Source organism: Balaenoptera borealis (assembly GCF_965194805.1).
Source record: "Balaenoptera borealis genome assembly, chromosome: 3".
Lineage (NCBI taxonomy): Eukaryota > Metazoa > Chordata > Mammalia > Artiodactyla > Balaenopteridae > Balaenoptera > Balaenoptera borealis.
In genome coordinates this window covers 8,180,589-8,205,387 of record NC_138866.1, presented here as the reverse complement: position 1 = coordinate 8,205,387, position 24,799 = coordinate 8,180,589, and the positions used below count along the sequence as shown (strand labels likewise).

General features: G+C 51.3%; 1 protein-coding gene across 5 annotated transcripts in view; it reads left to right on the top strand.

Annotated features, from left to right (window-relative positions):
• Positions 1 to 24,799, top strand: part of LOC309625267 (B2 bradykinin receptor-like) — a 70,036-nt gene that overhangs the window by 6,527 nt on the left and 38,710 nt on the right. For 3 of the 5 annotated variants that reach the window (XM_082384592.1, XM_082384593.1, XM_082384594.1), the window contains exons 2-3: positions 6,023 to 6,091; positions 21,787 to 21,903. Coding sequence is in view for 2 of the 5 variants with exons in the window: in XM_082384591.1 (XP_082240717.1) it covers positions 21,854 to 21,903 (50 nt within the window). In the remaining 3 variants the exon portion in view is untranslated. The remainder of the gene's footprint in view (positions 1 to 6,022; positions 6,092 to 21,786; positions 21,904 to 24,799) is intronic. The other 2 variants (XM_082384591.1, XM_082384590.1) reach the window with 1 other exon arrangement.

Genomic DNA, 24,799 nt, shown 5'->3' with positions numbered 1-24,799 from the left:
GTTGGTGCCCCGCAACTGCCTTTGGCCCCCCAGTGACAGCACTAGCCAGGCTGTGTTGGCATCATCTGTGTGTTTGCCTCTCCTGCAGCCTGTGAGCCCCCTCAAAGGCCAGGGCCTCATCTTACCCCTCTGTTCATCCCCAGCCTGGTCCCCAGGGGACCTGCAGCGCCCTCCTGGCTGTTAGGGCCTGTACCCTGGTAGGCTCAGCCGGCCTCCTGGGAGGTCGGACTCTGCAGTGACAACAGGAAGGGCATCTGGCCATCAGACGCCAGGGCCAGTGAGCACTGACATTCCTGAGTGTGGCCTCTGGCCTCCTGGAGAGAGCAGGTGTTCCAAGGAGGCCTCTTTGTCACTGCAGACTAACAGTCAGGTGGCAGGTTTCCAGGCTTCCTTTCTGTGGGTCTTGCCGTGTCCCCATGTCCTAAAGGCTCTGGGGCACAGATGAGACTTCCGAGCCCACCGGCTCTGAGCCCGGGTGCCTCCCCCAAGGGAATGGGGTCCGACCCCAGGAGTCCCGTGGCAGCCAGTGGTAGGCCTGCATCCCTCTGCAAAGTCCCTTCTTTTGGACCCTGAGTGCCAGCTTCTCCGAAGGCGGCCTCCAGGCAGCTCCAGCGCCTGGGCAGAGGCCTCGCTGGGCAACAGCCCAGCATTCTGATCGGGGCTTGGCCAACTGCCTGCTGAGTGACACAGGGCGGGTCGCTGAGCGGCCTGAGACCCTCCCTTCCCGCCTGCATCAGGGCATCAAGACCGCCACCCACAGCCTCTGTGCAGCTGACGCAGCAGGACCGTGTGTGAAAGTGCCCACGCCGCGCAGGGCCCGCTCATTCCCTCCTTTCTGAACCGCTCGGGAGAGACCCTCTGGGCTCCCAGCTCAGAGGCTCCTGCCCGCGAGGAGTGCGGAGCCTGTGGGAGAGACAGGCGAGGGCCTGGGAGGCTTGGACTCAGCACCCCGCTCCTGTGACCCCAGGGGCCAGCCCAGAGGACCCGGGACGGCCACGTCCCCTGCTGGTCCTGAGCCTCCTGCATCCAGAGCCAAATGGCAGGATCTCCACCTTCCCCTTCCTGGGCCTCTGTGTGCCAGCCTGCCACACACACTCACACATCACACACACACACACACACACCACACGCTCACACACACACACACATAAACACACACACAACAGAGACAGCACAGACACATACACACACGTACACACATGTACACACAAATACGCCACACCACACACAAATAACAGAGACAGCACAGACACATACACACATGTACACACACGTACACACAAATACGCCACACCACACACACACACTCGCACACACACAACACACATATACACACATGTACACACAAATACGCCACACCACACACACATAACAGAGACAGCACAGACACATACACACACGTACACACATGTACACACAAATACGCCACACCACACACACATAACAGAGACAGCACAGACACATACACACATGTACACACACGTACACACAAATACGCCACACCCCACACACACACACTCGCACACAAACACACACATACACACATGTACACACAAATACGCCATACCACACACACGTAACAGAGACAGCACAGACACATACACACATGTACACACACGTACACACAAATACGCCACACCACACACACACACACTCACACACACACACAACACACACATACACACACAAATATACACAAATAAATACACCACACACACACTACACTGCACACACATACACGCATGCACACACACAGACACACACCACTACCTCTCTGCTGCCTGCATGTCCCCATAACCATCTTGTGACATCTATGCTCTCTGAATTGTCGTTGTGGGCAGGGTTCAAGTTCTCTCCCAGGAGGCTCCTAGACCTTTAAGGTGGAGGGTGGGTCTAAATGGGGAAGGACATGCGGTGGGACAGACCAGGCAGGAGACCACCCAGGGCCCCAAGAGTGTGTATCTCGGCCCTACCCTGGGCACCCTCGCCCGCAGAACTCTGCTAAAGCTGCTAAGCGGGGACGCTTCCCCCCAAGCGTGGACGCAATGCTCTCTAGAGGTGACAGAGCCCGTCAGAGGCGGCGCTAGGATCGGGACCTGGTCTGGTTCCCCCACGAGGACGCCGTGGCTCCCTGGATGGGCAAAGATGTCAGGATGGGCTTCAGGAGGTGCGCGCAGGCCGGGGCGGCGAGGAGACCAGCCCTGCCACTGCGGGGGAGAGAGCAGGTGGGGAAGCGAAAGAGGGGCCAGGGCTGGAGATGCCGGGGGGAGCCCGGGCCTTCCCACTCTGCGGCATCATCCCGAAGCCCCAGCCGGGCGCGGACTGCCCGGACTGGGCCGCCTTGCACGTCCCCAGCCGTGTACACGTGTGTTTACTGCAAAAATAAGTCACAGCCCCGGGGACTTTCAGGTGGCCTGGGGAATTTCCTCCAAGAGCGTGTGTGGACCGTGGTGGCCGTGGCTGAGGGGGTGGAGGTGGGCCCCCCGGGCTGGTCACCGCACAGAACACGCCTGGATCTGGGGTGCCGTGGAGGCAACGGTTACTCCGAGGCGGAAGAGGGAGCCGAGGGCTAATGAGACCCTGATGGCCGGGGCTGATCCCGCTGGGTCATCACCACAACCCGCAGGCAGGAGATAACGTCTCTAGTCCTGCAAGTGGGGGGACCCAGGCCCAGCCAGGCGGCCTCTGGCTCGGTCACACTGTTGGTAAATGGCAGAGCTGGCATCTGGGTGCCTCCAGAGTGATGCTACCTCCCAGCCTTTTTCGTTTTGCTGCAGGTTTGCCTCAAGGGCCAGCGCTGGCCTGACTGAGGATGACCTGAGAGGGTGGTGAAGACGGGCAGCCAGATAACCGAGAGGCGGGGGAACGGGGGGGAAGCAGCGGGCAACACACAAAGGAGGGGAAATCAGGCTGGCTTCAGGTTTCCACAGCAGCAAATACACCACATCCAACAGAGGAGCGTCTCCAGACTCAGGAGAGAAGCAGGCTATGACAGCGAATGGTCTTCCGTGAGTGAAGGCAGCAGAAAGACATGCTGAATGTGAAAGGGCTCAGAGAACATGCCAGCCTTGCAACCATTGTGAAAAAAATCCCTCAGAGACGAAACCCAGCGTGACAGAGACATGAGTCAAAGTGAAGAACAGAGGCTGGGGAAGGATTTTTGGTTCACTGGGACCCCAAATGTAAAAAATCAGGCTGAATCCTGTGACAAGAAGTGGCTTTTGAGTCCAGCAGGAAATCCCACCTTCCCAGAGTCTCCCTCAGCAGCTCCCCACCAGGGTGCTCTTTCTTGGGTTCTTAGAAGCCCACTGACTCCACCTGCTTGATACTGACCAGGGTTCTTGGCCTTCCCCAAGCAATAGAAATTGACTAGAGGCCAGACAAGAAATTCAGGCAAGACTTATTGGGGCCCCTGCTGCAGCGGGTGGGAGGGGGTGGGTGAAAACAAGTAACAGTTTCCCTTGTTTGCCCCCCCCCCCACTCCCAGGAGGGGTGAGCTTGTTCCTTTTATGGGGTGAGGGTAGGGGTGTGTCCAGGGATCCAGCCAGAGGGGCGGCTTAGGCGTTTTGCCCTCCCCTCTGGTGGGGTTGAGTGCAGGGGTCACGCACAGTGCCCTGCTTTTGCTGGCGACACCCTGCTTTTGCGCCCAGCTCTTCAGAAGTGGTAGTTGGGGTTTTTTTGGTCTTTTTGTATCTTTTTGTCTGTAGTTTGCCCCAGCTGCACCTGCACACAGTTTTATTTTTAGTCCCTTATAATTTCTTTGTAATTTGTAGGTGGAGGAGATGTTTGTCCAGGTGCAAGCACTGCAGCAAAGGATCCCAAGTCCCAGCCTGTCTCATGCTCAGGGCTGGTGGTTGGGTAAGACAGGAAATCATTGAAGAAACAACGCATAAAGACACTCAGCATTTCATTTTATATGAAAACATGATTACGCCTTGCTTTACCAGTTTTTAAGTAAGCAAGGCCTTTTCTTTGAGCATGAGCTGGCTGATTATCTTTCTGACACAAGCTAACCCATCATTCATTCTCTATTTTGAAAAAAATAGGAGAGAACACTTGACTTATTTAAATAGTTTCATTCCAAAAGCAATCAATGTTCTTCATAGAAAATGTGAAGGCTACTACAAAGACTAAAGAAAACACAAAAGCAGCACAGGATCCCATTGGTCAAAGGCAACCACCACTAGTAATAATTTGGTATTCTGTCTTCCAGATTTTTTCCTGCTGTGTTATACATATGATTTAGTGCCCAGCTTTTTTTCCCACCTGGCCTGATACCAGAAGTATTCGCTCTCTTTTTGTGAACTCTTTGGAGCGTCATTTTTCACGTATAATATTTAATCAGTCCCCTGGTCCGAAAAGTTTTGGTTGTTTCTTATTTCCCTAATCTAAGGACAGGAGGCTTTCCCTGTCCTTTTGATTGTTTTCAGAAATACCAAGCAAAAAGTAAAGGGTATTTTTTTAGGTTCTTGGTTTGCTTCATTGAATTATCCCAAAATCAAATGTTCTGGAGACAGGTTTGAGAGCCAGTCAACCCTCTCTGCCTGACCCTATTCGGAGAAGACCATCGAAGCTGTCGTCTGCCTGCCTCCCCCCTCAGTGTGTGACTGGCCCATTAAACATTTGCAAACCAGATTGTTTTAATGTGGTCTTGGCTCTGAGGGTTCCTGAGGAATCGGGTCCAGGCAGCCAGGGGCTGGAGGCAGTGGACTTGGCATCTCACCAGATGCAAACTTCTACTAAGAGTGATCTTTCACTGAGTGCCTACGAGTGAACAATCCCATTCCACAGATAAGGAAACTGAGGCTCCGAGAGGTTCAGGGACCTGGCAGTGAGCAGAGGCACAGAACTGTTGCCCCTGTGTCCCCTGGGCAGGCTTCAAGCTGGGTGTGTGGGAAGGTGAGCTGCTTGGGTGTGGCTTCCGTCTGGCACAGTCTCCCCGTAGGCCGGGGACGTCATCCCCCAGGCTCTTCCTGCTGCTTCCCAAACTGTGAAGTACACGGGGACTAGGCAAGCTCGTGGTGTCAGAAATGCTCCTCCATCCCGGCTCAAAAAGTTGGAATGTTCCGCTGCTTTAGCACTGAAAGGATAAACCCTGGGGCCCTGCGCCCACAGGCAGGGTCTGGGGAGGTCTCAGAGTCACGGGCCAAGACACACAACCCCTTGTGCTAGCTGAGCTGCAAGCCAGGGTTCCTCTGCAGGGTTACATAATAGAGATAATAGCACCCTCCACACCCCGCCACTGCTTCTCTCCCCCTCGCACAAGGAGAAGGCAGCCTAGTGCGGGGTAGAATAAGTGCAGATGTTGGGTGGTCTGAGGCCAAACCCTGCTTCACAGCTGGGTGGACTTTTGGGGGTTAGTGACCTCGCTAAAAAAGTTTATTTTTCTCCCTGAAATCAGATGGTATCTTATCCAGTGTAAACGTCCTATGGTGTTCTTGGAGAATTAAGGGAGCTAGGGCCTGTGAATCTACTGACATACAATGGGCAATTCCAGTACCTTCATAGCATACAAATTTAATATATGTGTCTCAAACCAGAAAGGCCGAGGGGCAGGGGAGCCAAGCATTGGATGGGACAGCCATATGTAGTCCTAGGGCTAAATCCATAGAATTTAAGGAATCGTGGTCCAAATACACCAAAAACACTGCCCAGACTTTACTTGAATACTTCCAATGACAGGGAACTCACTACTGCTAATAGCAATGCAATTCATCAAACATTCAACAAGCAGTTACGTTGCCAGGACTGCGGATTCAGAGAAGCAAAGACTGTCTTGTGCTTGAGCAATTGACAATGTGGCAGTCCGGATGCGTGCAAAGAGAAAGAAAAGTGCGTGTGTGTGTGTGTGCATGTGGGAACACCAATGTCTGGAATATGTATTAAGAGGAAGTCACTACAGTGGGGAGACCCACACCAGCACCAGAATGAACAGATTTAGAAAGCTGCTAATCACAGACTGTCACAGTGGGAAAGATCTTACAAAATAATCTGTGTAATCACCCCCCTGCTTGCCCTACAGATGAGGAAACTGAGGCCCAGAGAGGGAAAGCCACCTGCTCAAAGGCACGTGCTGAGTCAGCGGCCCAGGGTAGGTCTAATAACAGAAATACTAACAATGGCAAAAGCAACTCTGATGGCAGCTACCGTGGGGGGACCCCAGCTCCGCGCCAGCCCCGGGGCTCAGCATCTGACAGCACCAGCTCATTTCAGCCCCAGACAACACGGAGGGGGACACGCTACTACTATCCCCGAGGTTCAGAGGGAAGTGAGGAGCTGGGGGTCAAGCCAGCTCTAACTGTCACCTCGCAGCCTTCCCACTGCCTGGCCCCAGGCTGACATTTGGGAGCCCTGAGGAGACAGCCCCATAGCTGGGGGACGGGGGTCAGGAGGGGTTCATGAGCAGGGTCTGCCTGATGCACTCGACCACAATCAACTTGGCTATTCTTTGGTTCTTGTCGTCTCTCTGGTGGCTCTGGGAGTTGTCACCTGGGTCCCCACCTAGGAGTCTGTGACCTTGGATACATCACTTTGCTGAGCCTCTGCTGCCTTGCCTATAAAATAGGCGTCACATCCCCTCGCAGGACAGTTATGTGAGGATCAAGGAAAGAACCGCTGATCAGGGTGCAAACGTCCCTGTCATAAACTGTAAAGTGCAGTGCACACTGCCACTGAGTTACCGGCATCATGGGGTTGTATGCAGAGGGGTAGGGTCGGGGCCCTCATGCACGACCAGGGACAGGTCACCTCCCTCTTAGAGCTTTAGTTTCCTCACGGTTAATATAGGGTTGGACTAAAAAAACCTCTAAATGGCGAGATTCTTCCAGCTCGAAAATTCCATGGCCCTAACACATCTGGGGTACTTGGCAGTTTACAAAGCACTTTTGAATCTGCAACCCCTGAGTTCGAATCCTACCCCATTCCCACCCACTTAATAGCCGATGACCTTGGCCAAGGCCCTTTACCTAAACTTGGACAAGCCCCTCGCGGGAGTCGGAGCCTGTTTTGTTGTTTATTAAGGTGAGGACAAGGCTGCGAGCCCGCCTTTCTTACAGGACTGAGGGAGGCGCTTCTGCACAGTTTCCCAGGCCGGGCTCTGCCGCTGAATTTTGCTGAGGCTCAGTTTCCGCATCTGTAAAATGGGGTTAGCAATGCCTGTCTAGAGTTGTTGTAAGGACTGAGTGAGTTGATGTTTGTTATGTGCTCTGAACAGAACTGGCATATGGAAGATGCTATACGCGTTGCTGTCAACATCATCATCATCAGTATTCATCCTTTCCACACTACTTCCTGAGGCACCTGCCCTTGGCCAGGCCCAGCGCTAGGAGATGAGGATACAGTGGAGGGAAGACTGAGACATTTATTGCAGTCAGAGGGCTCCCAGCCTGGTGGGGAGAGAACCAATTAAACAAGCTATTTACATAAATGTACTGAGAGCCATGAGAGCACAGAAGCTAAGGGCCTCTGTGCAGAGACACTCAGAGTCCAGGAAGACCTCCCGGAGGAGGTGATGTTCAGCTAGATCTGAAGGATGACTAGGAGTTGGAAGGGCTCCTGCCCTGTGCAGCGGGGTAGGTGGGCAGGGAGGCAAGGTCCTGAGACGTGGTTGCTGGGGCTCTGGGCAGGGCAAGGCGGGAATCAACTGTCACATTGTCGGGAATTTCATGAGCTCAACTGGGCTTGAAATCAGCCACGGTGGGAATATTTACAACACGGAAATTTGCAGATGCTACCAGTTAGCGCTTCCCCCCTCCCCGCCAAGATCCAGTTGGTAACATGTGCCGGCACACCACTGCCTCTGTCTCCTCTCAGTCGGCCCGAAGAAGCCCACCCTTGCCCAGAGGTCCCCAAGGGCACACGGCAGGGCAGCAGGAGCTTCTTCCTGTGAGTGCTGGTCCTGGGCTAGTCCGAGGGAACGCCAGAGTGTTTATGGAAAAAATGTTTACCAGGAGTCCACCCGTGCCAGGGCCTCAATGGTGGTGAAGGAGGCATGAATGTGGCTCTCGGGGACAAGCTTTCCACGCCAGGACAAATAGTCCCAGGGTGCTGTACGTCAACTACAAAAGGCAGAAATGAAGGAGAAAGGAAGCTGACAGACCTTTGCTTCTCAAGAGAAGCAGAGGCTTGGTGTTGAGAGAAACCGTTAAGGTCTTTCTGTCTGCCTTCTGAGGAGTTGGGGGTCACCTGAGATCCTGCAGGTGGAGGTACCAACCCCAGACCCAGATCGCTTCCCTCCACTGTTCTGCCCTCCCTCTCCCCACCCTTTTCAAGGCTACTGATGCTTCACCTTCTCTGGAATCCATCCCCCTTCTTCCATTTCCTCCTCCTACATCTCCCCCTCCCTCTCTCTCACCCTTCCTGCATCTTCCCCTCTCCATCCCCCACTCCCTCCATCCCCCTCTCCCTCCATCCTCCCTCCCACATCCTCTCTCCCTGGATCTCCCCTTCCCTCCCTCTCTTCCCTCCTCCCTCTTCCCACCCCTCCCTCTCCCCCTCCCTCCTTGCCTTCCTCCCTCCCTCCATCCCCCCTCCACCTCAGGCACCATCTCCTCTCCCACCTGGCTGCCAGAGCCTCTGACTCCCTGCCCCCAGATTTAGCCGGCCCCCTCATCCCAGCCAGAGCCATGGTGCCAGTCACCCATCAACAACGTCACGCTTTGGCTGTGTCAGGCGTCCTAGCAGAGAAGCCAAGGAAACAGAGCTGTACAGGAGCGCTGCACAGTCGAGATCACCTGGTGCTCTTGGGCAGGGTCCAAATCTTCCCCAGGAATCCTCCTGCGCTCCCACCCTTGGGCATACTCCCTGTCACCTGGGAGACCCCTGAGGGCAGGCGCCAGCTCTCGTTTACCACTGTCCTCACACCATAGAGACAGTGTCCTGAGGTTCCAGTGTCAAATCCCAGCTCCACCAGTTACTAGCTGTGTGACTCTAGACAAGTCACTTCACCTCTCTATGCCTCTGTTTTCTCATCTATAAAATGGGGATAAAGATAGTACCTCCATTTAAGAGAGGTGTGGATCACCTGAATTAATTCATGGGAAGCACTTAGAATACTGCTTGGCAATCAGAGTGAGACAACTGGAAATTAGAATAGTTGCCTGGATAGTTGATGCTGGTAAGGATTTATTGTTGATTTCTTTTAGATGGAATAAGGGGTATGCGATTATGCTTTTTGAAAAAAAGAGTCCTTATCTTTTAGAGATGCACCCTGAAAGATTTACAGGTTAATGATAGGCGTGTGAGATTCGCTTCAAATCATACAGAAGAGCTGGGGTGGGGTTTGGTATAGAAGAAACAAGATTGACCGTGACTTGGCAATTGTTGAAGCTGGGTGGTAGGTACATGGAGTTTCATGATGCTAGTCTACCTACTTGTGTGCATATTCAAAACTTCCATAATAATAAGCCAAAAAGCAAAATCAAAAATCAAATCTGGGGGTCTGGCCTAGACCACCTGGGTTTAAAATCCCAGCTCCATCATGCAGGCTGTGCCTCAGTTTGCCCATCTGTAAAATAGGGATGATAATAATAATAGTTCCTACATGCAGAGGTTACTCTGTAATGTACTTAGAAACATGCAAACAAAGTTGCAGGCACTTTACACATTGCTGCCAGTCTTCACAACACCCTTTTCAGGGGAAGCTATGCCCATTTTACCAAGAGGCTACGTCGGCTGCCCCAGGTCATCCAGCCAGACAGAAACCAAGACACGTCCCAGGTTTGCCTGGCTCTTGCGTCCAGGCATGATGTGAGTGCCTGAGCTGGGGACATGGGCCCAACGTTCCCCTTCCTCTCTGCTTCTCCGTTCTTGGGGGATTCCAAGCTCTGCAGATCAACTGTAAGAAATATGCACCTCTCCCACTCTTTTCTAAAAAACGTATCACACTGACAGAGCCCAGAGCTCTGGAATTCTGAAGGTTGACTCCCTGGATTCCAAGGAGATCAGCCTCCCTCAGTGGAATTGGGCAGAGGGCAGCAGTCATGTGGCTAGGGCAAGGTTTTTTTTTTTTTGAAGTATAGTTGACTTACAATGCTGTGTTAATTTCTGCTGTACAGCAAAGTGATTCAGTTATACATATATATCCATTCTTTTTCACATTCTTTTCCATTTATCACAGGATATTGAGTATAGTTCCCTGACTATTCAGTAGGACCTTGTTGTTTATCCATTCTATATATACCAGCTTGCATCTGCTAATCCCAAACTCCCACTCCATCTCCCACCCCCCTCCCCCTTGGCAACCACAAGTCTGTTCTCTAGGTCTGTGACTCGGTTTCTGTTTCATAGATAAGTTCATTTGTGTCATATTTTAGAGTCCACATATAAGCGATATCATATGGTATTTGTTTTTCTTTTTCTGACTTACTTCACTTACTGTGATAATCTCTAGGTCCATCCACGTTGCTGCAAATGGCATTATTTTGTTCCTTTTTTATGGCTGAGTAATACTCCGTTGTATGTATGTACCACATCTTCTATATCCATTCATCTGTCCACAGACTTTTAGGTTGTTTCCATGTCTTGGCTATTGAAATAGTACTGCTATAAACAGGGGTGTATGTATCTTTTTGAATTACAGTTTTGTCCAGATATATGCCCAGGAGTGGGATTGTTGGATCATATGGCAACTCTATTTTTAGTTTTTTGAGGAACCTCCATACTGTTTTCCATAGTGGCTTCACCAACTTACATTCCCCTCAACAGTGTAGGAGGGTTCCCTTTTCTGCACACCCTCTCCAGCATTTGTTATCTGTAGACTTCTTAATGATGGCCATTCTGACCAGAGTGAGGCGGTACCTCACTGTAGTTGACTTGACTGTGGCTTTGACTTGGGCAGGCCTGACAGGGCGGGGCCAGTACCCAGGACCTGGGATCCTTGGAGGCTTCAGGGAGCCAGACAAGGAGGCAGGAAGACACCTCTGTTTCACCACGCCCAGTGAAGGTGAACTTACTAAGACTGGCTCATTCCGCCCATCTCCATAACAGTTTTTGGATGCCAACGAATGAGGAGATGAACCCTGAAGATTCAGTGTGCTGACCCTATTGCCTCTGCTTGCATGCTTCTTAGAATGGGGAGCTCACTGCTTCCCCACAGCAGCTCATTTCCCCTCTAGGGACATGGTTCTACAAAGGTCTCCAGAACCACCTAGTACAATCTCTCATTCTCTCAATGAGGAAATGAAGTCCCAGCGTTGTCAAAGCATTTATCCAAGGTCACATCTGGCAGTCAGTGATGGAGGCATGACTAGAACCCAGGGCTCTGATACACAGAGGCTTGCACCCTTCCATTTCTTTGCTATAGAGTCTCAGACAAGGGAGAGATCTCTGCTGGCTGAGAGGTCAAGGAAGGCTTCTCAAAGGAGGTGACATTTGAGATGGTCCTTGAAGGATGGCACTAGGTTGTGTCTTGATGTCCAAATTCTTTTTGTCCTGCCCACTGTGCCTGTGCCCTTCCCATGATATCTCACACTGAGCATGGCAAACAGATGGGGAATAGAAGTTTGTTGACTGAATGAATGAATGAGTGAATGGGCAGGAAGGCCACTCCCGGGAATTGAACAGGTACCGGTCCCTTAGGAGCCAAGGGCATCTTGTGGGGACCCTGTGCAGGAAGGGATAAAACTCCACCTGCCTCAAATCTGGTGTTCACCACTCCTTTTGCACGCCTCTTAGACAGGACCCAAATCCCCTCACGCCACGAAGGAGTTTTTTCTCTGTGGTTGGCTCAGAGTCTCCACGGTGTTTTCCTCCCACATGTTTTATAAACCGGGCTGGATGGGAAGACAGGTCATGGCACACACTTGCATGTGGCCGAAGCCCCAGGTCAGCCGCCCTCTCCTCCTGCCCCAGCAGGGTCAGGGCCACCCCCGGGGCCACCAGAACATTCAAGGATCTGGAGCGTCTACAGGGAAATGAGCTCTTCAGCTCACCAAGTCCGAGCCGTTCCTGAGCAAAGGCTTTTCTGGAAAACACACTCCCACTGGACCCTACATGGTTTTTGCTTCACCCTCTTGCAAAGATTTCTATTTCTTCCCATTATAAATTTTTTTTAACATCTTTATTGGAGTATAATTGCTTTACAATGGTGTGTTAGTTTCTGCTTTATAACAAAGTGAATCAGTTATACATATACATATGTTCCCATATCTCTTCCCTCTTGCGTCTCCCTCCCTCCCACCCTCCCTATCCCACCCCTCTAGGTGGTCACAAAGCACCGAGCTGATCTCCCTGTGCTATGCGGCTGCTTCCCACTAGCTATCTATTTTACATTTGGTAGTGTATATATGTCCATGCCACTCTCTCACTTTGTCACAGCTTACCCTTCCCCACCCCCATATCCTCAAGTCCATTCTCTAGTAGGTCTGTGTCTTTATTCCCATGTTATCACTAGGTTCTTCATGACCTTTTTTTTTTTTTTTCCTTAGACTCCATATATATGTGTTAGCATACTGTATTTGTTTTTCTCTTTCTGACATACTTCACTCTGTATGACAGACTCTAACTCCATCCACCTCACTACAAATAACTCAATTTCGTTTCTTTTTATGGCTGAGTAATATGCCATTGTATATGTGTGCCACATCTTCTTTATCCATTCATCCGATGATGGACACTTAGGTTGCCTCCATGTCCTGGCTATTGTAAATAGAGCTGTAATGAACATTTTGGTACATGACTCTTTTTGAATTATGGTTTTCTCAGGGTATATGCCCAGTAGTGGGATTGCTGGGTTGTATGGTAGTTCTATTTTTAGTTTTTTGAGGAACCTCCATACTGTTCTCCATAGTGGCTGTATCAATTTACATTCCCACCAACAGTGCAAGAGGGTTCCCTTTTCTCCACACCCTCTCCAGCATTTATTGTTTGCACATTATAAATTATTTACATGTTTGTAACAGAAACCCCAGAACATACAGGAAAGTGGGAAGAGAACATCATTCTTTAAAAACATTTTTAATTGGAGTATAGTTGATTTACAATATTGTGCTAGTTTCTGGTGTACAACAAAGTGATTCAGTTATATATATATATATATATATACGTATATTCTTTTTCAGATTATTTTCCATTATAGTTTATTATAAGATATTGAATATCTGTGCTATACAACAGGACTTTGTTTATCTATTTTATATATAGTAGTGTGTATCTGTTAATCCCAAACTCCTAATTTATCCCTCTCCCACTTCCCCTTTGGTAACCATGAGTTTGTTTTCTATGTCTGTGAATCTGTTTCTGTTTTGTAAATAAGTTCATTTGTATAATTTTTTAGATTCCACATAAAGGTGATATCGTATGATATTTGTCTTTCTCTGACTTCACTTAGTATGATCATCTCTAGGTCCGTCCATTTTGCTGCAAATGGCATTATTTCATTCTTTTTGGTGGCTAATATTCCATTGTATATATATGTACCACATCTTCTTTATCCATTCATCTGTCGATGGTTATTTAGGTTGCTTCCATGTCTTGGCTATTGCAAATAGTGCTGCTATGAACATTAGGGTGCATGGATCTTTCTGGATTAGAATTTTCTCCGGATATGTGCCCAGAAGTGGGATTGCTGGATCATATGGTAACTCTACTTTTAGTTTTTTAAGGAACCTCCATACTGTCGTCCATAGTGGCTGCACCAACTTACATTCCCACCAACGGTGTAGGAGGGTTCCCTTTTCTCCACATCTTCTCCAGCGTGTATTATGTGTAGTCTTTTTGATGACGGTCATTCTGACTGTGTGAGGTGATACCTCATTGTAGTTTTGATTTGCATTTCTCTAATGATTAGTGATGTTGAGCATCTTTTCAGGTGCCTGTTGACCATCTGTAGGTCTTCTTTAGAGAAATGTCGATTTAGGTCTTCCGCCCGTTTTTTGATTGAGTTGTTTGTTTTTTGTTATTGAGTTGTATGAGCTGTTTATATATTTTGGAGATTAAGCCCTGTCGGTCACATCGTTTTGCACATATTTTCTCCCAGAAGGACATCTTACTAATCACACAAAGGCAGCAGCTCGTAACGTTTTGGTGTGTGCCCTCACCATCCCTTTGCATGGGCTGTGGGTATGAGTTTGGGTTTTTGAACATGTTCACAATCAGACATTAGCACACAGCCCTGTCTTCTACATGGGATGGGAGCAGCTGTAGGATGATAAAAACAAAACAAAACAAAACACAAAAACAAACAAACAAACAAAACACAGGGGGCTTAGATACCATAATTCCAGGACCTGGGTGCAAGGATGAGCTCTGCCACTAACTTGCTGTGTGTCCTGGGATAATGTCCACCATCTCTGGGCCTCCGTGTCCACTTATATAACAGGGGCCTGATGAAATAGTGTCCAAGAGCCCTTCCCACCCTAATATTCCAGGACCCTGCCATGTTAACCCAGGAAGGGTTTCCAGAGCAGGAGAAGGAAGGAGGAATATGCTGGGTATAGGAACCCATGCTTCCATTAAGACGGCCACTTGGGCTCTGTCCCCAGTGGCCCCAGACCTGTGAGTGTGTCCCAACCCCTGGTCACCTCTGGCCTGGAAGAGACCCCTAAAAGGTCACTCCAGGAGGAGACAGGCCAGGCCGTGGCTCTTTCTGCAGGCTGGCATTTACTCGCTGTGTGGCTTTAGGCATCTCCTCACCTCTCTGAGCCTCAGTTTCCCCCTTTGTCATGAGGGGTTGGAGGCAGACTGAACATTTTCTTTTTAAGTAGAACTCTTTTTTCCAATAAAATTGTTTGCAGAAACCTAATGCAGAGCAGAGAGGAAGGAAACCCTGACATGTACAGAGCATTTAAAGCGTGTCAGGCTTTGTTCTAAGCATTTATATTTATTAACCTCCCTATCCTCACGGCAGCCCCACAAAGTGGGTGCTCTTAGCTTCCCATTTGACAGATGAAGAAGCTGAGGCCCTGAGGGGTTGGGCTGCTTGTCCAAGGTTATACACAGCTAGTAAGTGTTGGAATTGGGATTCTGAGCTGGTTGTACCTCAGTCATGAAACCCCAGGTCCCTTGTCTTTCCAACCCCTTAGGAACATCTCGAGGCACCCAACCCATGCTCTTACACACACCCACACACACACACACACTGTGACTTGCCCTCTGCAGTGCCAATCAAGGTCCAAACCACAAGTGACTGGCGAGATTCAGACACTGAGCTTTCCTGCCTCCAAAACCCACATTACCAAAAGGTCCCAGGGACCGAGTCCCACGGGCTGCCAATTTCTAGCCCTGTGCGAATCCCCCTGCCACCTCCACATGGCCAGCTGAGCCCTCGTCTGAGCTGCCCGCCTGCAGCTGCCTGCAGAAAACTTCTTCCCTTGAGGAATGAAGTCACAGTGCCCCCTCCAGGCCAGGGACAGCCAAGCCTGCAAGCCCACTTAATCCCTCAACTATTCGGGGCGGGGTGGGGGGCCTTGCACCAGGAACTTCGACGAGGGGGAGAGGCTTTCTGATGCAAGAAAAATGCCTTGGGGTTTGGATTCAGGCAGACCTGGGTTTGAATCCTGGCCCTGCCTCTGGCTAGCTTTGTGAGCTTGAACTATCTCAGGTTACTTAGCTAAACCTCTGCCTTCTTGTCTGGTATATGGGAATAATGATGTATCAACCACACAGTACAGTCTTGAGGATGTAGCAGGCAGGGCACACAGTAAGTTCTTCCATTTCCCTTTGCCTCTACCCTGCAGATGTGTCTGCTGGGGAGAAAAAGAAAAGTAAGGATAGCCCTGCCCTCTATCAGGTCAGTCAATGATCATGTATTGAGTACCTAATAGGCATCGGGCACTGAACAGAGAAAAGAAGAAGCAGCATAAGCATCTCTGATAGATCTGCTCTAAATGAATGTCATGGAGAAGGAGGAGGGGGAAGAGAAGGAAGAGAACTCCACTGCTCAAGGGCGTTCAACAGAGAAAAAGAGCCAGTGGGAGAAATGTATTAACGGATTTATTGCAAGGAATAGGATTACTTAATTGCAGGGCTGGCTAGGCAGGTCCAGAATCCATCGGTAAGGTGATCAGGAGGGGCAGGCCAGAACTCTTGGACATGCACTGAAGTTGCTGTTCCCAAGTGGAATTTCTTCTTCTGGGAAACCTCAGTTCCGCTCTTCAGGCCTTTCAACTGAGTAAGTCAGGCCCACCCAGATACTGGAGGATAATCTCCCCTACTTCAAGTCTGATGAGGGACTTCAATAACATCTACAAAATGCCTTTACAGCAACACCTAGACCAGTATTAGATTGAATAACTGGGGGCTGTAGCCTAGACATGTTGACACATAAAACCAACCATCGCAGGGCACTTAAGGAGGAGTTTCCGTGGAAGGGTTGGTGGCTCAGCTGGTCTCACCTTCAGGCAGAGGGCCGAGAAGGGCACTCAGGCAGAAGGGGCAACCCCAGCAAAGGCAGAGGTGGTGGGAACGTAAGAAATATCCTTGGGATCATCCTGATGGAGCCCCATGGAAATACATTACATACAAAGGGATCGGAATCGAGGAATGGTTTCATAAACCGCAATAAACCAATACAATGCATTCTTTTAAAGGCATCCTTATGACGACAATGGAACGACATGGGAAAATCCCCTTGATGCGATATCCTATGTAAAACCACAGGAGATGAAAAGCTGGTTGAGTGTGGATATAAAAAGAGCTGTTTGGGGATAGAACTCTGAGAGATTCTAGTATTTTTCTTTTTTTTAAATATTTATTTGGCTGCACGGGGTCTTAGCTGCAGCAGGCAGGCTCCTTAGTTGTGGCACGCGAACTCTTAGTTGCAGCATGCATGTGGGATCTAGTTCCCTGACCAGGGATCAAACCCAGGGCCCCTGCACTGGGAACGTGGAGTCTTATCCACTGCACCACCAGGGAAGACCCAAGATTCTAGTATTTTTAAAGGCTCTTTACTGTGGTCATATTATCTTTTAAGACAAAAAGGGAGATGTTAGAAACGAAGACCCAACACAGCCAAAAATAATAAATAAATAAATAAATAAAAAGGTAGATGTTATTTTTTTTAAGGGGAAGGATTGGTATTAGGATATCAGATAAAGTTGCTCATTCTTTAAAACTACAGAGCCCGAGGTGAGGCAAACAGGATGTGCTGAATAGAACAAGCTAACAGTAAGAAACAGGAAACAGACGAAGACCAGCAGGAGCCCCGGGGCCTGCGAGGCTGAGCGGTCAGGGAGGCACGGCCCGTCCTCGGCTGCAGAAAACAGGTGGGGAGAGGGGCTCCGCTTCTCACGGCTCCCCCCGCTTCCCGCCACCCCACCTCCACCCCCGTAAGTGTTTCCAAAACATTCCAGGCCCACAAAGTGTCCAAACACAAGAAGGGCACACATGGGCGTCTAAGATTGAAGGGATCTTCTGATTCAGCTCTTTAGGTGTTTCCTGGAACCGAGGATGAATTCCCAGAACCCCGTCCTTCCCCCACAGACAGCTCTGACCTTTTCTCAGGGAAAAGGAGAAAAAGCCCCTTGGAAACTGTACTCAGGCCGCACTCCTCCCTACAGACAGCGTCCTTACTCAGCTTTACTCACATAAAGCAGATTTTAGAGGAAAACATTTATTCCGGGGAGAAGTCCGGGAAAGGGCTCTGAGCTGAGATTCGGGAGACCTTGGTTCTTTCTAGCTCTGGCCTTGACTCCAATTTGCTGGGTGGTCTGAGAGATTTTACTTACTTATGGAGTAAATGTTTTCCAAGAGACTGATGTGCAAAACACAGCAGCAGGCACGGCAGAGGGTGGAAAGACGAGCGAGGCAGGTGTATTTAATATAACGGGACCGGAGCACGCGTGCATCCACACACAGACACACACACAAGGCTATCACTGTGAGAGGGGAATGCAAAAGGCAAAAGGGGACCGCCCTCCCGACAGGAGAGAACTGTGCGGTCTCAAGGGTTCCCCTGGATCAGCAGGCTGGTGATGTCCCAGCGACACGCTCATCTCTCCATCCAGCTGTGGAACTGTGTCTGCAAACTGCAGCTGGGCTGTGGGTGGGAGAGCAGGCCACGTGGGGGGCTCCTGCAGCAGATGGGCCCCCCTGAGGAGCGGGGGTGAAGCAGCGTCCACCATCCTGGACACGTTCACCACGTGCTTCGTGCATTGGACATGTATTCACTCATCTACTCCTCACAGCCGCCCTAGGTGGTGAGGGCTCTTTTTATACTAACCCCCATTTTACAGTTGAGAAAAACGAGGCACCACGAGGTTAAATAATGACCCGATAGAGGGGGACCCAATTCCAGGTCTTTACTTCTTTAATAGCGACTCACTTCTGAACTGGTAACTCCATATCACCAACTTAAATGGAAAATGAGTACCATTTGTCACCAAAACAAAGCCTGTAAAAATAAATACAATGGACCATAAACAATCTGGTTAAAGTCTGGCTTAGATTTGGGGGCCAGCCCAGGCACCGGGCCTGCTGTCTTTGTTGAAAGGTGGGTTATAAACACCAGAGAGGTGCTGAGGACACTTTCTCCAGGGCTAACCCAGAGGAGTGGCTCAACGATTCGAGGTTATTTACCATCCAGCCCACAACCCTCGCTTTGGGAAATACCTCCTATCTCCCACACGCCGCCACAAAACACGGGGCACAAGTTGGCTACGAGTATCAGGGGCTCCATACAAGGCAAATCCTGGCCCTTGAGAAAGAGACGCTGTGTGTCCTGGGGTGGCCACGGCCGCAGAGCCCTCAGACATGGATTCTTGGGGAACCAGAGTAGACTCCCTCTGAGACTAAAATGGAAATACTCTCCGCAGCACCAAGAGCCAGTGTTTATGTGATTCAACCGAAGGAAATAACTTTTAAAGTAAGTCTTCTTGGACCAGTTTCTGAGGGAGAATGTTGGATGTTTCTTCTAAAGCATCAGTTTGAAAAACAAGGGGAAAGCCCAGCTGCGGAGTCATCGGCCCAGCACCCCGACCCAGACACGAGGATCGGAGTAGGGGGGAGGGGGCACGGGTCCACCCCCCCGCCCCACCCCCGCTCCCACCCCCAGTTGTGTCGATGAGGACACCGAGGCCCCGGGGGCGAAAGGGACTCCCTCCAATGACACCCAGAGTACCGCACATCTGATCACCACCACCCGCAGCGGGATGTGCCCGCCACACCACGCCCGCGCCCTCCCCCCAGCAGTCCCTTAGATAGTTCTCTGCCATCTGAGTTTATAATCCCAAGATATACGAGTCGGGGTCCAGTAGGAAAGAGAGGGCACATTCAAACCAGCTCATACTGGTTAGCGGAAGGGAATTTTACCAGAGGGTCTCTTTACTGCGTGTAGACAGCGCGTGGGCACCCTGCCCGGGCCTCACAGCTGCAGCAGCAGAGGCCTCGGCAGACGGCCCGCTCCCCCCTCCCTCCGGGCCTGAGGCCTGAGCAGCAAGAGGAGGTGGCACGTACCAGAATCCCTGGACGGCGAGTTGGAAAGGGCCCCGATAGGAGCTGCGTGCGAGGCCCAGCCAGCCCCTGGAGGCCCCCAGAGGAGGGAGCTGGGAGCCGGCACCGCATCTTCATTCTCCTCCCTCCCTCAGCCCCCTGCTGGCGCCTCCATGGGAAGCCGGATGGCAGCCGTCTCAGCCCCAGGGAGTGGTCCCCACACCCCCGGGACAGGGCTGGGGAGAAGCCGGGGGCGATGGAGGCCCCCACACGTGGAGCATCCAGAGCAGATGCAGAGAAACTAGAGTCGCCTCAGACTCCTACCTTCCCCCTGGTCCCCAAACCGCCTGCTCTCCGGACATCGGAAAGAGAAAAGCCCTCAACTTTGTTCTGAACAGGAGAGCAAAGTTGACAGTCGTTAGCAAACAATTAGGGTCCAGTTGGGCTGATCCTGCCAGATCTGGGGACACCTGACCGTGCGGCCCCATAACAGAGGGCAGCGAGGGACGGCTGCCACCTCCCCAGGGTGACCGAGCTGGGAGACCCTGGCTTAGCTATGCGGCTGTCACTGTCTTGGTGGAAATGGTGACCTCAGCAGGCAGGCTGAGGTCCCTCGGCTGGACAGAGAGCCCCATGGGGGCAGGGGAAGCTCGGCTTCACTCTTCCCCACCAAATCTCCAGCACCAGAAAAACACTCAATAATTGCTCTTGAGGAATGAATGATCTGAACACATGACCTCTGACCCCCAGCTGAATTTTCTTTCCATTGGCCCAGCAGGGGCCCTCAGGAAAAGCATGCTACTAGGTCTTTCTTCCCTTCCCCTAACCCCCCTCCCTCGAAAAATCAAAAGGACTTGCTGTGCATTGCATCTCTTGCAAGTTCTAAATCCTGACCTCAGCTCAGCTTGGGGGTTTGGGGAAACCTTTTCTGGGTGTTAGCTGAAGATCTTTGGCTTTATTTCCTGCTTACCAACCCAGTCTTTTTTTTTTTTCCTAATGTGTTCAAATTTCCAGAATTGTCTGCTAACTAATCTCTACCTCCCACAGCTGCATTGGGAGAGCTGGGCTTCTGGAAGCCGGGTGCACAGGGTCTGCACAGACTCCGCTAGCTGAGAAGCTGCTGAAACCTAGGGCAGGGCAGATCCGCGGCTAAACACACGCACACACGCACACACACACGCATGCAAGCGCCCAGCTTTTCACACCCTTCCCAGACAGCAGCCAGAGGTCACGTGGGATACTGGTCCGAGCTCCAGGTCTGGCACCAGGAGGGTTGAAGTCCCACCTCCACCTCTTGCCAGCAATGGCACTTGGATAAGTCACCCCACCTCTTTGCACCTCGTTTCTTCCTCTGCAAGGCAAGCGTACGGCTAATGCCTACCTCCCTGGATGAGAGTGCAGTTGAACTTGAAGAGGGAGAGGGAGGCTGCGTCAGTGCAAGCCCCACGGGGCAGAAAGGCCATCACTTTTCCCCGGGGCTCAGGTGAGGACCCGGCTCAGAACTTGAGAGCACGTTGCAGCACTGACCACAGCTGTGGATTGGAAACACTCCTCTGTATTTGTCTATTAGGCTCGAAGGCCCTGGAGATCCTGTGTCTAATTCATCTCCATTGCATCAGGGCGAGCCTGTCCTCCAGCCCAGCCCCCTCCCCTGAGCTCCAGACCCACGTGCAAGTCTCTAAGCACTTCAAACTTAACAGGTTCAAGTCTAAACACATGATCCTGTATCTCCAAGTTAGCCCTTCCCGTTCATCCCCTTCATAGGAGACGGCAGCACCGGGACGGGGGTGACAGCATCCTTGATCCCTTCCTTACCCTCATCTCCAACCTCTCCATGTCCAATTTTGCTCCAGACATGTCAGTGTTCCTCCCTAAACACCTCTGGAATCGATCCTCTACAGTCTCCATCATCCCGTGCCTAGAAAAATGGGCAGGAACTGCCCCTGGCCCCCCCACAATCCAGCCACCAGGGCCTAACGCACATCCGCACCCAGAGCCTTCCTGCCCCAGGGCCTTTGCACCTGCTGTTCCTTCTGCCCAGACATCCTCCACCACCATCCTTTCACCCAGCTTACTGCTGCTCACCCTCGGGTCTCCTAATAAATGTCCACTCAGCCCCTGCCCATGACTGGTTTAGAACCCCATATTCCACACTGTCATGGGACCTTGCATTTTATTTCACAGCATTTATGTCACTTTTCAGTAACTTAGTGACTGAGTCATGTCTGGCTTCTCCATGAGACCATAAGCCCCCGGAGGACAGACGCTGCGCCTGTTCTCACATTACGTCCTGGCACCCAGTGTGGGATGGACGCTTAATAAATATCTGTTAAGTGAAGGCCTCCATTTCTCTTCCCTAGTGGAGAATGCGTGTGTTTTATGGTCCGCAGTCCCACCACCTAACTGTCTTTTCTCCTCCAGTCAGCCTGGGCAGGCCGTTACTCACGTCCCCCTCTGAGTCCAAGTGTTCTCTGCCTGGAGGAGATCAATGATCCAGTGTGTTCATGAGGACGCCGTGCCCACCACTGCCTCTTTCAGGTGAGTCAAAGGGATTCCTCGATTTACTCTTTATGGGGCAGAGGGGAGGGGACAAGCTGGAGAACACCTAGGAGAGCACGCCCCTCCTCTCCGGGACAACACGTGAAGCAACAGGCAATGTTAAACCCAAAGACAAAAGTCCTCAAGGGCTGGTGAGGCTGGTGTCCCAATCCCCAAAGGCCTGTCGGGGGCAGAGGGAGTGGATTGCTCTCTTTGAGGGAGGGGTGTGCAAGAGGAGAAGCACACATTACAGGTGGTCACATGTGAAGGACCCCAGGTGAACGCGGAAAGAAAGAGATTGAAATTCTGAAGTCAACACAAGAAATCAGACAGAGATGTGCCATGTCTCCAATGGAGACGGGACGTCTCCAACACAAGGCTGACCACTGGGGAAGGTCTGAACACTCTAAAGAGAGAATGTGGGGGGAATTGATCCTGAGTGGAAGCAGAGGAAAGGGAGGGTCAGTCCTGAGGGGGGCAGTGTTAGGAAGACAAAGGGGAGCTGGGCCCAGCCTGGCCTCTAGGTCCTGTGTCAGGTGTGACCTACTATGGACATGACCAGATGGCCATCTCAGCTGGGGCCATGGAACACGGGCCCTATAACTCCCAGTCAAGCACTCCCCAGGCCACCTTCTAACGATCCTGTGGCTTCTCAGAGCCAGGTATGGGCCAGGTGCCATCCCTTTGGCTAGGGACTACCTTGCAGGGGAAATTAACAAGCAGCATGTGGTGTGACACTTGAGTGTCTAGAGAGCTGGACCATGAGAGACAGCGCCCCACGTCTGGGGCACTAAGGAAACAAGTTTTTTGTACCTGCAGAAATCGGGCCAAAGGCTGGACCAAGGGGACCATGCAGGGGAGGTCTTACCTTCAGAGGTTCTGCAGAGAAGCCTGCCAGTTTCCATGGGTCAGGAATTTAGGGTCCAGTGGGGATGGCTTGTCTCTGTTCTGTGATGTCTGGGGCCTCAGCTGGAAGACTCACAGGCTGAGGGAACAGAATCTAACCGAAGGCTTCACTGGGGCCGGAGGATCCACGTCCAAGGTGGCAAGTCGGTTCCTCTCCATGGACCCTCTCCATGTGGCTGCTTGAGTGTCCTCACAACGTGGCGGCTAGCCTCCCCTTGAGTAAGCAACCCAAGAGGCCAAGGAGGAAGCTGCAAAGCCTCTTATGCCTTAGTCTTGGATGTCACACACTGTCACTGCTGCCACGGGTGGGAAGCAAGTCACTGAGTCTGGCCACATCCACTGGAAGAGGAATTAGACTCCACCCTTTGAAAGGAGGAATATCGAAGAATTGTGGACATATTAAAACCACCCTCCACTAGGAGGGCCTTTCCAGAGCGTATTTCCAATAGGGACAAAGTCTCACTTTCTCAGCGCCCACTGAAGACTGTCCTTATCCCCTTATTCAACCCCCCCCCACTTACCACCTCCCAGCCAACACCTCGTCCACCTGCCAGAACACACGGGCGGCTTCCCCACTTCTGTGCCTCTGCTCAAGCTGCTCCTTCGGCCTGATCTGCCCTCCCTCCTTCTTGGCCCCTGTTGACATGCTCTTCATCCTCTGAGGCCCAGCTCCAGAGTTACCTCCAGCCTCCTCCCCCCACATCTGTGTCCCTTGCCCCTCCTCCCACCCCTCGGCACTCATCGCGCACACTGGGTCGCGGGTGTTGGGAGCTCGGGCAGGGCAGGAGACGTGTGGTGTTCCCCTCCGGGTCCCTAGAGCCAAGGTGGAGCTCAGCACAGAGGAGATGCTCAAGAAACATTTAAAGATAAATTGCATCAATGAATGAGTTCATCACAGGTCCCCAGTCCGGCCCCTCAAAGCCAGCCAGCTGCTCCAGGACTTTTTCTGGGAAATCCCAGAGACAGTCAGCAGATTCTTTCCCATAATCTATTGCTCAGCTCCTCCCCCACGAGCCTACCCAACAATCAATTGCCCAGGAAGAGCCCCTCCACCTCCACCTTCCTTCCTCCACCCCAGGGAGCACCAGGAAAGTGCCCCATTAGTCCTGCCCTTTGCATTGTGCTTTTAGTTTTTCAACGTGTCTTCATACCTACTCTTTGATTTAAACCTTGCAAGAGCCACGCAAGGCAAGCCAGGGAGAGAGCAAGACTCTACGACAATAAGGTGGAAGCTCAGAAAGGTCAAGCAATTTACCCAAGACAACACAGCTAGGGTTGGAGCCAATGTCTATCAAAACCCCATACCTCTTTGCTGAAGCCGGAGAGGAACTTCCAGAAAGTGAACGGCCGCCTGGTCTGAGTCTCACTGCTGGTCTGAGTCTCAGAGTAAAAGAGGAGCCAGTGGGTTAATGGTGAAATCACCAATATAAGAGCAAGAATCTGCCAACAGTGGTGCTGGTGTTTGACATTGGTTATTTTAATAAGTTCACAAAAAACAGGTAATTATTCATGTTTATTGAATCAAGTGCAGTGCTTGGGGCTTTCTGCACCTTGTCTCAGGTCCCCACCACAACCCTGAGAAGATTTTGTTATTCCCATTTTACAAGGTAGAACATTAAGGTTCAGAGAGGTTAATTAACTTACCCAAGGTCACACAGCTAATGAATGAGCCAGGACTGAACGCAGAGGACTGTCTGGCTCCAAAGCCCCTTCCCCTCCCTTTTCATCAAGCAACCTCTGCTCATCATCAGTGCTACACTGATGGAAGGTACGGAAGCATGATGCTGCCCTCTTCCAGAAGGAGACAGGGAGTGGGCAGATGGACCGTGGTCTCCGAGCCAGGATGGACTCTCCCTGTCTGACATGATATCACCTTTCTCTTCTAATAAACTGCTCACCCATGGCCAGGCCACAAGAGGCTGAAAGAGACCAGCGCCCTTTTGTGTGTGTGTGGGGGCCTGTGATAAGGAAGGAATGTGCTGTGTATCCT